A 14706-nucleotide genomic window follows, 5' to 3' on the forward strand; every position below is an offset into this window, starting at 1 on the left:
CCCTAGGGGTTCTCTAGGATTGGCTGGAATAGTCCTGGTTGGAGGTTGGCAGGTTATGACAGGTAGCAAAGTCTAACTGAAACTTGTGTAAGAGCAACCTCCAGAGTAGCCTCTCGACTCTATCTGAGCTCTCTCTGCCACTGAAACTTTATTAATTACACTTCCTTTCCCCCCTTTTGGTCAGGATGGAATTGTTGATCCCACCGTGCCAGGTCTGGATTCATCTCTGGGAGTCCTGTCCCACGTCATCAGGGAGACTTTCACCCCTGGATGTCATGTCCCATGTGGGGGGGAGGGCAATGATTTCACTTGCGGAGTTGGGCTTAGAGATACTGAGGCCACATCTGAGCAACAACAGAGGTCCTCCAGGGATAACTCTTAGGCACACCTATACGTAGGTTAAGCTTCTCCGCAACCTACACAGCTTCACAAGAGTAAGTCTCAGGATGGAGGGCATGGCCTATTGATTTGTGTGTCTCTAAAGTTTGACACAGTGTCAGGGGATTCCCTGATGGTGAAGTTTAATAGGTCCATATACATATATAAACAATTTTCCTTTCTCTTTTTTTTAAGGAAACTTGCCAAGGATGCAGAAGGAGATGAAGATGATCAAAGATGAAGACGTGCGTTTCAGTCTGGGTGTGAAGAGGACGCCCTCCTTTCCCCACTGCCTGCAGCCAGTGGCTTCCCCAGGGAAGACTCCCCAGAGATATGCCTTCCCGGAAGCTCTCCGGGGGCCTTTCTCCCCGTTTCGCTATGAACCTCCTTCGGAAGCCCTGGACGGCTTTTCCGGCGTCTTTGAAGGAGGGGGGTCTCGGAGGCGGAAGAGCTTGCCCACCAAGATGCCCTACAACCCCGCGGCACGCCAGGCCCCGCTGGGCCTCCGCTCGGACCCGGGCAAGGCGCGCAGCGCCCCGAGCTTCCCGCCGCCCTTCGCGCAGCCCCCGCGCCCCGAGCCCGACCCTCAAGTGATCGACCTGTGCCGCGTGGGCTTCCAGCTCTACCGCGCCCTGGAGCCCGCGGGGGCCCCGCCCGCCCGGCCCGCGCCCGGCCCCCCCAGTGCCGCGTGGCCCCGGCCCGCAGCCCCAGCGCTGCTGCCCGCGCCCTGCCCCTGCTGCCCCAAGGTGCCCCCGGGCCTCCTGCTGCCCTTCCTCCTGCCGCGCGCCTCCGCGTTCCCCTTCGGCCCGCACCCCTGCCCGCGCGCGCACGCCCCCGAGCCGCTGCCGCCCCTCCAGGCCGAGCCCGCGGAGGGCGGGGAGGCCGCGCCCAAGGTGGAGAGGGTGGACGTGAACGTCCGCATCGACGACAGCTACTGCGTGGACGTGGGCGGCGCGCAGAAGCGCTGGCAGTGCCCGACCTGCGACAAGTCCTACACGTCCAAGTACAACCTGGTGACGCACATCCTGGGGCACAGCGGCATCAAGCCCCACGCGTGCGCGCGCTGCGGGAAGCTCTTCAAGCAGCTCAGCCACCTGCACACGCACATGCTGACGCACCAGGGCACGCGGCCGCACAAGTGCCAGGTGTGCCACAAGGCCTTCACGCAGACCAGCCACCTCAAGCGCCACATGATGCAGCACAGCCAGGTGAAGCCGCACAGCTGCCGCGTGTGCGGCCGCGGCTTCGCCTACCCCAGCGAGCTCAGGGCCCACGAGGCCAAGCACGCGGGCGCGCGCGACAACATCTGCGTGGAGTGCGGCCTCGACTTCCCCACCCTGGCCCAGCTCAAGAGGCACCTCACGGCGCACCGGGGCCCCATTCAGTACCGCTGCTCCGACTGCGACAAGGCCTTCCAGTACCCCAGCCAGCTGCACAACCACGTGATGAAGCACAAGGACATCCGGCCCCATATCTGCTCCGAGTGCGGCATGGAGTTCGTGCAGCCTCATCACCTCAAGCAGCACGCGCTCACCCACAAGGTGCGCGCCCGCCCGGCGCACCCCGCGCACCCGGGTGGGGGCTAGCTGGGCCCCGGGAAACGGGAGGGCAGGAGACCTGAGCTGCTCCCCACTTCCCACCCCAGAAGCCTGGTGCCCTTGGCGAGGGCCTCCCCTGTCCCCACCCCACCCCCTGACCCGGGGAGCCGGGTGCCATGGAGAAGGGGCTCCCCTGTCCTCACCCCCTGATCCGGGGAGCTGCGTGCCCTGGGTGAGGGGCTCCCGTCCCCACCCCCTGACCTGGGGAACCGGGTGCCCTTGGCAAGGGGCTCCCCTGTCCCCACCCCCTGACCTGGGGAACCAGGTGCCCTTGGCGAGGGGCTGCCCTGTCCCCACCCCCTGACCCGGGGAGCCGGGTGCCCTGGGCGAGGGGCTCCCCTGTCCCCACCCCCTGACCCGGGGAGCCGGGTGCCCTGGGTGAGGGACTCCCCTGACCCCACCCCCTGATCTGAGGAACCGGATGCCCTGGGCGAGGGACTCCCCTGTCCCCACCCCCTGATCAGGGGAACCGGGTGCCCTGGGCGAGGGGCTCCCCCGTCCCCACCCCCTGACCTGGGGAGCCTGGTGCCCTTGGCGAGGGGCTCCCCTGTCCCCACCCCCCGACCCAGGGAGCCGGGTGCCCTGGAGAAGGGGTTCCCCATCCCCACCCCCCTGACCCCGGGAGCTGGGTGCCCTGGGCAAGGGGCTTCTCTGTGTCCCCTTCAAGAGGAGAATGATCCTGAAGTCCTGTCCCCACAGCGCCTCGCAGTGTCTGAGTTAGCCAGTGGTCTGTGGCCCAGAAATAAATCATTCAGACCCTCTGGGGCCGAGGTTGAGGAGGGATGAGGGGAATGTGTGGTTATTGAGCTTTTGCTCCCAGCCCCGTTGAGTCCCTGACTTCTGTTTCTGGAAAGTTCGCCCAGGGTGCTACCATGAAGGGAATCTCCTTGCTGGGAGAAGGTGTGCCCTCAGATGCAGCATAGCCTCTGTGCCTGAGATGCACCATGCGGAGACTTCTTCCGGAGAATCTCTGTCCTTTTCTGCTCAGCCACTGGCTAGTTTTGGTCTGTTTTCCCTCCCTGTGGGGAGGCTCTCCTGTGCCTCCCGTGCTGGTGGCCCCAGCAGAGCTCAGCAGGGCCTGGGCTTGTCCAGGTGAGCCCCACCTGTGGTGCATCTGGTAAGAGGCATAAGAAGGCATCCTTTTCTGTTTGGTTTGCTCTTCCTTCGGCTCAGCTCTTGAAGGAAAAATAGAGGCCCAAGGGTCTTAAGTTCCACCTGGTTTGGGTTTTAAGGCTGAACCCAAACAAGGCCCAGGCGGTGCCCTGGAAATCCTACCCCAGCTAAGTTGTCTTGGAGCTGCTTTGAGCTTCCAAGAGGGCAATTCTGCTCCACTGGCCTCTAGCCTCATACCTTTGACCTCAAGTGGTTTTCTTGGCAGGAGAGACATCTAGCAAGCAAGAGTTTCTAAAACATTCTTTAATTCTGAAAGGTCAGCGGAGGACTTTGCCCTGCCAAGATAAGGTTTCTGCTCTGCTATAATGGGCTTCATTTGTTAGGCTAAGACAAAACACAGGGCAGGGTCTGGCACTGCGGCAGAGATGAAATGTGTGGCTGCTTGTGGGTTCTGCCCCACAGTTCCTCCCCTGTGTCCTCAGAAGGCACCTGCGGGTCCCTGCAGAGGGGAGTGGCCCTGCCAGCTCCAGGAACTGTCAATAAAGAAACTAGACTGAGATTCAGCCACAAGGAGGGTTGTTACCTTATTAGCTCCCACATATGTTGAAAAGGAATTCAAAGACACATTTTAAACATACAAAAGTTCTGTAAGATAGTAGAAAGTGAAGTAAAAATGGGAGATACAACCTAGCATCAAAATAAGCGTCATTTGAATTAGGAAACAAAATGCATTTTAATTAGAGGTGTTGGCAGGTGATGAGAGCAAGTATTTATTTAGCACTTGCTGTATGCCAGGTGCTGCGCGTCGCATTTGGTGCTCTTCACCTTTGAGCGCAGCTGTCATCATCACCCCCCAGTCTGCAGAGAGGGGTGCGGAGGCGTGGGGGACCACAAGGGACTCCCGGGTGCCAGCGAGCCCTACGACAAAGACTTCCCTGTTTCTCCCTCAACCCCCTCCCCCGACGACCCCCACAGGCTCCTTTTCTGTGATTTGACTGATCCTGCCAGAGACGGAGGAGCCTCTTTTGTTCTCCAGAAGTTGGGTCCAGGCTTGCATTCGCGGGTGTTCTAGGCAACCACATGTGAAGTTTACTTTGCAGACTGGATTCTCTCTAGAGAATCCCCAAAACAGCAATTAGCAGATACTTCTTGGTCTCAAGACCTGGATCCTGGCCAATTCCAGAGAAACTCATGAGAGAAGAAAGATGGGGAAGTAAATCCTGAAAGCCATAAAGAAAATGTCTTCCACTCATTTCATTATTTTAAATTCACATTTTGATTATGCAGTGCATTTCAAAAATTCATCTTTTTAGGGGACCATTAAGATTTGTTTAAAAGGGGGGTTGACTTCTTAGCTCTTCATTAAAACAGATCCATACTCAGCCATAATCATTTGGACGAGAGAGTGTTAAAACTCCTGTGCCCTCACCTTCCACCCCTTCGTCTGGAGAAAAAGAAACCCACACGGGGAAAGTCCACGTGGCTTATCTAAGGGTCTGCTATAGCAGGAAATTGCTGGGCAGAGACCTGAACCCCCCCTTTAGAGTCATGGGACCCACCCAAACCAAGGATGGTGCTTTCTCACCACACTGTAAATTAGAGTAAGGGAGATGTAGGTTCAGAGAGACAGCCCACCTTCTTAGGGCACTAGGATACGAGGCTTTCTAATGTATAGTTGTTAGCTGTCACCTGCCCTAATCCAGTCACCATTCGTTTTGATGTTGTGCTTCTCCTGAGTTCTCTTCCCAGAAGTCACTCTGGGTCAGGATCTGTTGCAAAGGCCCCTTCGTGGAAGCCTGGTTAGTCAGGATTAGCTAATGCTCTACTTGAGCTTTGCATCCACCGAAATGCGAAATGCTCTCCATGAGGGCATCACTGTCATTTAAATATTCAAGCACTTCTCCGCGGGCAGCAAGGAAACAAGCCTCCTTCTGTCCTGTTTTTCAACTCAGAGAGCATGCCCTGCTCTAGGGGACAGAAACCAGCGGGGCAGAGCGCACCGCAGCCCAGGGGCGACTCGAGACTGGGATGCTCAGACCGTAACTTACTGGAGTGTGGGTCTGAGTTGTTCTTCTGAGGCTCTCAGGTCCGCCAATGAGAACTCACGAGAACACTGGTTTTCATACGGGCGATGATAACTTCAGTGGAAAGGGTTTTATTTTTCCATTGTCCTGAAAGCTTGATGAGGGGCTTGTGGATATCAGTTCACAGGGTTCTTACCAAAATCGGTTAATCCTCCCCGCGGAGCTAACCCCAGCGGCCACAGAACGAAGACTTCCTTTTCCTCTAATGGTTTACCTGCTTATGGCCTTCAGGGAAAAAAAATTATGTCAATCAACTCTTTAAGAAAATAGCAAATTAACAGGGCTAAGGTCGCCCCACCTTTTGAACTTGGTGCCAGCCTCGCTGTGGATTTGTTTGGCCATGTGAGAAAGGGGCCCCTCCTCATGACGAAGCGTTTCAGCCGCTAACCACCCTTCCTGTGACTCTTGCCCACCCCCAGGGCGTGAAGGAACACAAGTGTGGGATCTGCGGGCGGGAGTTCACCCTGCTGGCCAACATGAAGAGACACGTGCTGATCCACACCAACATCCGCGCCCACCAGTGCCACCTGTGCTACAAGAGCTTTGTGCAGAAGCAGACTCTCAAGGCGCACATGATCGTCCACTCGGACGTGAAGCCCTTCAAGTGCAAGGTGAGCCGTGCCCTGGACGCGTGCGGGGCAGGGGGACTCGGGGGCTTGCGTCAGTGCCCACCGAGGAGGGTCCTTTTCATCAGGGGAGCCACTGGGGCCCAGCGTAAGTCCACAGCCGACCCCACGTGCCGCGGCCGCTCCGCCCTCCTCCCACCACATCTGTGCTCCCACCGGCCCCTGGCTGGGTCCCCCAGAAGTCTGCCCTGTTACCTCACTTTTGTGCCAGTACGCAAGGTCAGTGGACCAGAGAGAGAAGGAGAAACTTCTGCTTCTGGGGTGAAGATAGGCAGGGCGAAAATTGGAAGGGTGGAAGGCATTTTGGGGCATGAGGTTGTTAAACGGTGAGGGCGATGTGGAGCGCTTCCAGAGAGAAGTCGGGTAGCCCCACACCTTCCAGTCAAGCGGATGTGGAAAGGGGCTGCAGAAGCTTCTAGGGCCACTGCTTCTTCCTTCCCCTCCTTCCCTCTCTCTTCCTTAGCCTTTGGGTGAGCAGCGTAATTGGAGAAAGGCTCCCAAAGAGGATGAGGGGGTTCTGAGCCCCTCAGATAACCTGAGAATGCTTGCTTGGGCTGAGGTACAATCAGGAGTGTGGCCAGTTTTTAAAAACTGTATTCCGTAGTGCCGTGCAGCATAGGGATGGAGCAGCTTTGCTAGAAGCTATGTCAGACTGACTTGTTGGGATTCTTATTTCATCAGATGAGATCAGTATGAAGTGGAGATTTGTAAAGCCCAAGGCACCAACTGATTTTACTCAGAAATGCTCATGCTTCCCAAGGCTGGGGCTTCCCCCACACCGTTTCCCTTCTCCACTTCTAAAATTGGAAGGAATCTTGCTCAGAATTGGACAGTTTAATTCAAAGAATGTCCAAGCAAGTGTCCTCCTGGCTGAGGGAGAAGAAGGAAATGCCTGAGTCCGGATATTGTGAGAATCCTCTGTCTGAGATGGAAATTTCCCTCTTCTCTATTACTGAGTGTGTGACGGGGTCCAGATAATATTCCCTATTGATCACAGTTCTAAAGTGGGGTTCGCCACTGCCGGAGGCTGCTCCAGATCTTCATCCTTCTGCGGCTTGGCCTCCCACTCAGAGGAACCCCCTGGGAAGCTGCCGTCTTTCCTGTGCTGGCCTCTCCTGGGACAGGGCGAGAGGGTCAGGAGCCAGAGCTTCCCTCGACCCAGGCGGGCACTTTCCGGAGTGGGGGAGGGAGGCTTCTCCCTTCAGCCCTTTTCCTGCGGCTGACTTGTGTTTCCCCTCCTTTCCTTCAAGTTCCCGGTGGTTTGAAAGTCAGTTTGTGTTCATCTAGAGTCATCAAGTTGAAGGCAGAGGAGACTGCAGGCGGGGCCGGCTGTGTGCTCTGCAGAGTCCAGTGCAAAATGAAATTGCAAGGCCCCTTGTTCCAACATCACTGGAAATTCCAAGATGGTGGCAGCAAGGCGCTCAGCCTAGCGCAGGTCAGACCCCCACGGAGCTGGCCATGGCTGCCTGGGCCAGTGGGCTCCTTAGAGCACCTCCTGTCTCTCTTTTGATTCCCTTCCCAGCCCCTCAAGCTCCTCACATTTAACAGAGCTGGTCCCTCCTGCCAGGGTTGCTGCTTCCAACAATGGAAGTGCAATCAGGGTTTCTTCACCATTCTTCATTCCTTGTGTTGAGTTTACTCTTGGTCTTGTAGTTTTCAATCTTATCAACTGGCAAAAAAATAAATAAATAATGCTGTCAAAATACTTAGGAGCCTGCGATGTAGCTGACTGTCCCCTAAAATCCACACATGCCCAGTCCAACCATCTCCCAGCTCCACCTCAACAATTCTGGCCCAGCAGTCGTGGTCACCAGGCAGAAAGCTTCTGCAGGCCATAGGCATGTCCAGGAGCAGAGCCATGTGCAGGACAGGGGCTTGGCAGGTTGGAGGTGGCAGTGGGGCACCAGGCCACTCTGCTTCTCCATGTGCAAGAGCCTGAGGGGCGCGTGGAGGCCTTGGGGATCAGTGACCCCAGAGGACCGAGAGGGTTCTCCCTCGCACCAGAGGACAGAAATGACACCACACAGTGAGCTTGGGCAGGACGAGGCGGAGAGTCAGCCCCGGTGATGTTTCAGGGCTTCTTCCACCCCCAGCGGCACTGCCCCACACGGTCAGAGAGTGATGGCCAGCTTCACAGTTCCTAGACTCAGTTTACCTCTTCCTTGAGGGGCAGTTAGGCTCCAAACAGACCCCATAAGAAGGCAGTTTAGGTATTGGAGCGCCAGCTTTGGAACGACGCACAGTTCATGTTCTGTGGCGGGAAGTGGGCCGGGCACGCCTGCCAGGAGTCCTCACCAAAGGTCAGGAAGGCCGTGCAGCTGTCGCTAGCACAGAGACAGCTGGGCATTAAAGGGCACCGCTGTCGAGCTCAGCTGGCCCTGCTGCATTCTAAGACCTTCCACAAGTAAGAACTGGAGTCAGTCACCCTGACCCAGAACCCACAGTCTCTCGGGGGAGGTGCCAGCTGTTCCCTCTCTGGCCCCCTGTCCTTGGCCCCCAACACCGCATCACCCGCTGGGATGGTTCTCATGCCATCAACCTTTCTCATTTCAACAACATTTCAGGCATGTCTTAGTTTAGACATTATGTAACCCCTGGTTTAGACACCGTGTTACAGAGGCTCCTGGCGTCTGTTACTGTCTCCAGAACTATCTCCACATGGGGCCTGTGGATGCTGCTGACCCTTCCACATATTGGGCACTTGGGAATCTGGCCCTGGGTAGGGGGTGGCGGGGGCGGGGATGAACGTCAAGAGAAAAGAAAGGCCATTTGCTGGTTGCTAGGCAGTTGGTAGCGTTTTGAGATAAATGGCTGGCTGGCTGGCGGCACAGCATTGCTGGAGACATCTAAACCTCAGACAGCTAACCCCCAGCTTTATCGTGGTAACAGGGAAGACTTAGTCCCTTTACAACCGAGGGCAGAGAACCTGCGAAAAAAGAGAGGTGAGTCTTGTCCCAGCCACACTTGAAGAGCTGCTCTGTCCGCTTTGCCCACAAACTTGCAAAAGGAAGATTCTTTTACTAAAATATACTAAAGCCTTCTCCATGTCAGTGGACCCTCTCCCTTGGAGATCCCTCCGGACATGCATGGCCCCTCCTGCGGCAGCACCACCCGTTCTCCCCTGTGCTCAGTGGAAACAGCTGTCCGCCACAAGCAGCAAAGTTCACTCACGGTGGGATTAGGCACTAACAATAGGATGGAAAATTAGAGGAGGGGAAAGTTTTCAATTCTATGTGGCTATTTTTTTTAATGAAAAAAAAAAATACTGCCCCTTTGGGCTCTTCCACCATTGGCTCCGTTTTTGGACTTCTTGGAGCCAACTGGAGTTTTTCCAGAGACCAGAGTCTGAAGACTTAAGCCGTGTTTCAGAAATATGCTTCCCAAATTCTGCGTGAGCACGCAGAGGCTGGCCTGGACACAGTCCTTGCAGCGGCCTCACTCCATGATAGCAGAGGCCCAGCTGCCGTCTTTGGGAAACCTGTCCAGGAAGAGCAGCCATCCAGAATTTCCGGGACAAATTCCCCTCTGAGATGGGTGAAGCAGAGCTGCCTAAGTTATGAATCACCAGGTCATCTGCAGCCTTGTTTGGTGCAGGGCTGAGGTCCTGAGGGCAGAATCGTGGGGAGGGATGACAGCCCCCTGTGGGCCCCGCCCGCTCCGACCCTCCGGACTGGCCCTGTCTCCCCCTGACGCTCCTGGATGCTCTGTGCAGCCAGGGAACGGGCGGGGGCTGTGTGGGGCCGGGAACTTGGGGGTTGGGCTTTGAGGCCGGCACGGAGGGGGTTAAGGTGGTGACCAGATAGCAGCGTTCAGGCAGCAGAGTCCTCCTGAGCAGAAGGAAGGATACAGCTGCGTGGACGCCTGCTCAACAATGCCTCATGTCCCCGGGGACCCGCCTGCAAAGAGATTTCATCTTGCTTTCTCTTGTACTTCTCAAAGCTTCCTGTTTTCTCACGGTCCTTTTGGACAGTTTACAGTCTCTCTCTCCCTCCCTCCCTCTCTCTCTCTCCCTTTGAGGAAAGGAACACCCTTCTTATTAAAGAAAAAAAAGAGAGCAAGAGAGAAGAATGTACAGGAAGGGCAGTTTAGCAGAGACCACTCTCCTGGGCTGGGCTGCAGCCCTTTCGCCTTTTTTCTTGGAAGAGGAAGACACAGCTTCCTGGGGCACCTATGTCTGAAGCTGGGGTCAGGCCGCAGTGGGCAGGGCACCCGTTCTCCTCAACCTGCCCCCGGCTGCGCGGCCACGGCTGGCCGTCACCCTATCTCTGCCCGCAGCGGCGCATGGGGAGCCCCGGAGGGGGTGGGGGTGGGGAGGGGCCGCAGGGGGCCAGGCTGGAGCTCCAGGGGTGCCAAGGGAACAGAGGGGCCTGGAAGGAACAGGCTGTCTGCGGGTGTTTGGAGGGAGGCTGAGGATTGGGGAGCAGGGAGGGGACTTCCCCAAAGTGCACAGTCTAGAGCACGTCTTGTTTAGTGTCCTCATTTCTCAGAGCTGGGCCGGGCACAATTACCTGCCTTCACTGTGCCACGAGGAACCTGGCAGATGTTTGTTCCAAAGATTCCTCACCTGGCCCTTCTTTTTGTATTTCCTCCCGATAATTTGGTTTCAAAGGACAGCACCCTCATGTTCAAAGATGTGTCTATTTCTGGGATGTGAAAGATTTCACTATGTAGATGATAGTGACAGGAAGAAGAGCTGGTATTCATTGAGCTCTCAGTATTTGCCAAACCCTTCACGTGAATTCTCCCGTGTGCTCCTCAGAACAGCCTTCCCAGGAAGCTGGATTATTGTCAACATTTCACAGAAGGAAAAACAGAGGTTCGCAGGTTCTCTGCCCTCGGTTGTCACCTTCGCCTCTCTGCTATGCCCCCATGGACCATCACGGTCCACGCACCCCACTTTTAAACGAGCAGTTCAAAACATTTGTTCTAAATTTTTATTACATTTTGATGTTCATTTTCCTCTTAAAAAGAGAATATAGGGGAGAAGCTGAGGTTTACTATCAAAGGCGGACTAATGCTGTTCACCAGACCAAGTCAGGGCCCAGGCAGGGGTGGACGGTGGTGATGGCCACATGCAAGGTGAGATCAGAGCTCCCCACCTGGGCGGCTTCCCCAGTCCGCGGTGGCAGGAGAGGATTGAGCAACTCCTGATTTGAGCAAGCTCTAGGCTTCCCACCGCACACCAAGGGGGATCCTGACTTAGCTGCTTTTCCCAGGGGAGGATGTTGGAGCTGGGTCGCTCCTCCACCACGCATCCTCCTGCAGCCTGGTTCCCTCCCCCGTGGCAGGGGTGGTCACCCCTCAGTCCCCCCCCAAGCCACACCTGTTAATTGGCCACATGCTCCGCCCTCTTTCTCTGATCCCTCTTCACTAGCAGGCTGAGAGGTCTCTGAGCCTCATGTGCACTTGGGTGTGTCATGTGATGACAGCCTTGTGAGAAAGAGAGACAGGCCAGGGGTTCCGGAGAAGGGCCCGAGGGCTTTGTGGAAGGGTCTGAGGCTGAAGTGAAAGCTGCTGCAGAGCCGTGAGCGGTCCCCAGATGCCGCAGGCCCCGCATTCACCGGCTTGGGATTTCGGTTTGCAGGACAGTGTGTGTGGGTCTAGTGGGGAGGGAGGACAGGCGGCCACGGCTGCTTTGGGGAATTTTTGCATGGGACAGTGATTTTGTTTGTTTGTTTGTTTGTTTGTTTCTTTTATTCACTTAACTAATGCCTAACTATTCCTTCCATGTTAACGTGTGTGGTCCTGCATTAGATGCTGAGTTTGGGTATAAAGAAAAGGGAGGGAGGTTGGCGTTGGCGGCCACCTGGAACGCCTTTCAGGGTGGACACTTCTCCACCCAGAGCCCCGAGAAGGCTCTCCACGGTGGCCAAGAAGGGTGACTCTGGTCTGTAAACCAAATTAAATTCTAACAGCACAAAACCAGTCTCCTTTACCAATTACACATCAGGTAATCATAGCTGACCCCCATGAGGTCAGGGACAACATCATTTTAATGTCCTGGTGTCCCACGAACTGCCAAAATGTCCCAGAAAGATCAGTACTAGGTCGGCCCAGAAAGGGGACACTGGGCTGTGGCAAAGGACCGTGGAAGGCAGCCAGGGGGCTGAGGAGGGGAGGCAAGAGCCTTGGTGAGTGGCGTGTGGGACGGACACTGGGGCACGGGCTGGGCTGACCCCAGAGCCCCACAAGCGGTGGGTCCTGACCCCAGGGCTGCGAGTGCCCTGCATAGTTCAGGCAGATTCGCGTGTCCGCACACCCCAGTGCCCACGTCCGTGTCGGAACTGGGCTCCCACAGTTCCTGGTTAGGCTAAGGCGCCTTCTCCATTGCAGACCCCTCCAGGCGGCTCTGGCTGTGGGCCTTGGTCCCTCCGTTTGTTTGTCTGTAGAATGGGATGATGAGGGCTCGGGTCCCAGGTCCACGTGAGAATGCCGGGAGAGGGTCCCGGGCAGGCTCAGGGACGCCCTCCACACTCGGGGCCAGCAGCGTCAGCGCGGGAGAACCGTCCTCAGCGTCACAGCGACGCGCCCTCTGCCCGGGGCCTCTCAGGTCAGCTTTCCTGCGCAGGTCAGCTTCTCCTCTCAGAAGAAGCTTGAAAAATGCCACTATTTTACCTCGATTTAAGAAAAGATCCCTAGCCCGGGAACAAAACTCTCGTATCCGCCCTCCCTGCCGGGGACTGGGCAGACCCCAGCGCGGCCCCGATGCCCACGGGGACAGCCCATGCCCCAGGGGGTTGGAAAGCCCAGGTGCAAAGTAAGGCAGGCGCAGTGGGGGCCCCCGGGCTGAGCTGGTTTCACCTTGGCGGGGCCCCACGGGCAGGTGGCCTGTGTCCTCCTCTGGCCGCAGGCGGTGACCTGTCCTCCTCGCTGTCCCCACAGCTGTGCGGGAAGGAGTTCAACCGCATGCACAACCTGCTGGGCCACATGCACCTGCACGCGGACAGCAAGCCTTTCAAATGCCTGCACTGCCCCAGCAAGTTCACCCTGAAGGGCAATCTGACGCGCCACACGAAGGTCAAGCACGGCGTGACGGAGCGCGGCCTGCACGCCCACGGCGCCCGCACCGCCAGGACGCCCCCACGGCTGCCAGGTCCGGGTCGGGGGGTGTTGATGTCTAATAGCGCCTCTCCTTGGGGTGACCCTTCCTGCCAGGAGGGACCGTGACTCTGTAGGCGGAGAGAAGGGAGCAGGCGTGGGCGGCCGTGGGAGCGGGCGTGGGTGGACGTGGGAGCAGGCGTGGGTGGACGTGGGAGCAGGCGTGGGTGGACGTGGGAACAGGCGTGGGCGGTCGTAGGAGCAGGCGTGGGCGGACATAGGAGCAGGCGTGGGCGGGCGTGGGAGCGGGCATGGGTGGCTGTAGGAGCGGGCGTGGGCGGCCGTGGGAGCGGGCGTGGGCGGTCGTGGGTGGCTGTAGGAGCAGGCGTGGGTGGACGTGGGAGCGGGCGTGGGCGGTCGTGGGAGCAGGCGTGGGTGGGTGTAGGAGCGGGCGTGGGCGGTCGTAGGAGCAGGCGTGGGTGGCCGTAGGAGTGGGACACCAGCGTCTGAAGCTGGGAGGCGGACGCGTTAGGGAGTGCGCTGGCCCATGATGGGAGGCCGGCAGGCGCTGCTCAGCTTTCCCTGCTCTGGACTCCGCATCGGCTGCCTTGTCCCCCAGAACCTTCCACGGTAGCTCCAGGCTGTAGGGACTTAGGGGTTGTCCCTGCTTTACACAGGGGAGGCTGAGCTTCAAGAGCTGTAGCTGTATGGCTCCGAGTTGCCCAGCTGGACAGCGGCAGTCAGGACTCGAACACAGACTTCCGATGCGAAAGCCTTTGTCGTATGGGCGGGCGCTTGTTTCGTTCTGGAAAACACGGTCTGTGGGCTGTCCGCGGGAGTGTCCTCTGCTGGCTGAGACGTCTGCCCAAGGACAGTTTTTCCTGCTTGGGTAGGGATGGTCAGCAGGGGCTGATGTCCCAACTGAGTAAGCTCCTGAGCCCGAACCCAGCGAAGGGGAAGCACCCAACTCCCCTTCCCTTCTCCGCCTCAAGCCCTTAGTGGTGAGGGGTCTGCGGCCCAGACCCACGGCAGGCAGCAGGGCCTCTCCTGGTCACCTAATCGACCGTCCCTCCAAGAGCAGGCGCCAGGTGCACTGCGGCTTGAGGTGCGAGCTCCAGGCCGTGCAGGTAAGAGTGGAGGGAGGCCACGTCTGTCCACATAGCAGGGAGACACCAAGGTTGCATGTGTAATTTACAAAGTAATAACTGGCTACTATTTATTAATCGTTACTGTGTACCAGCACAAGGAAAGACGCTTTAGAAACGTTATTACTCAACCATAAAATTTCAAGAAACAGGCTCTGTTATTCTCCTTTTATGTAAAAGGAAAGCAAGGGCCAGAGTTGTATAAATTGTTCAAGGTCGAACAACAAGTCTGGAGGCAGAAGCAGGATTCTAATTCAGGAATTTCTGAATCTGAGCCAGTGCTCCCTAGAAGCAGAGGTTGACGTCTTTGTTTGCAGCTACTTCTACCCCCTCATAGAAGAGGTGCAAAAATAGATGCATGTATTAACGAACAAGATAAATGCAAGCACATATACCATGAAACAAAACAATTGGAGCTTTCAGATTTTCCACGATACCCACTGAATTAGGTGTCTCCTGGGTGGCAGAGAACCACGGCCACCCCAGAAAAAGGAGCTTGTGCAAAAGTCTTGAAAAAAATCTGGTTTAAAAAAAAAAAGCCTTTTTTTTCTGAGATGTTTTCTCTCCTGGACTATTCTTTGTATCTCTAGTTGCCTGTACCACTTCTCAAGTTAGGCTTGGAGTTTTCCAGAAGAGGCGACCAGAGCAGAAGACATGTGAGCGTAGCCTGGTCACCTGACTTCTTGGCCAGCACTGTGCTCGAACCTTACAAGGCACATAACAG

The 14706-nt window shown here is 56.8% G+C and overlaps 1 protein-coding gene across 2 annotated transcripts in view; it reads left to right on the forward strand.

Moving 5' to 3' along the window:
- The window catches only part of ZNF366 (zinc finger protein 366), a 94078-nt gene that overhangs the window by 72266 nt on the left and 7106 nt on the right, over positions 1–14706 (forward strand). Inside the window, exons 5-7 of one of the 2 annotated variants that reach the window (XM_077139498.1) lie at positions 574–1919; positions 5593–5784; positions 12682–13002. In XM_077139498.1, the coding sequence (XP_076995613.1) occupies positions 588–1919; positions 5593–5784; positions 12682–12966 (1809 nt within the window). In that variant the 5' untranslated portion in view covers positions 574–587 and the 3' untranslated portion in view covers positions 12967–13002. Of the gene's footprint in view, positions 1–573; positions 1920–5592; positions 5785–12681; positions 13003–14706 lie in introns of those variants that run through there. The other variant, XM_077139499.1, reaches the window with a different exon arrangement.

Source organism: Tamandua tetradactyla, chromosome 21 (genome assembly GCF_023851605.1).
Source record: "Tamandua tetradactyla isolate mTamTet1 chromosome 21, mTamTet1.pri, whole genome shotgun sequence".
Lineage (NCBI taxonomy): Eukaryota > Metazoa > Chordata > Mammalia > Pilosa > Myrmecophagidae > Tamandua > Tamandua tetradactyla.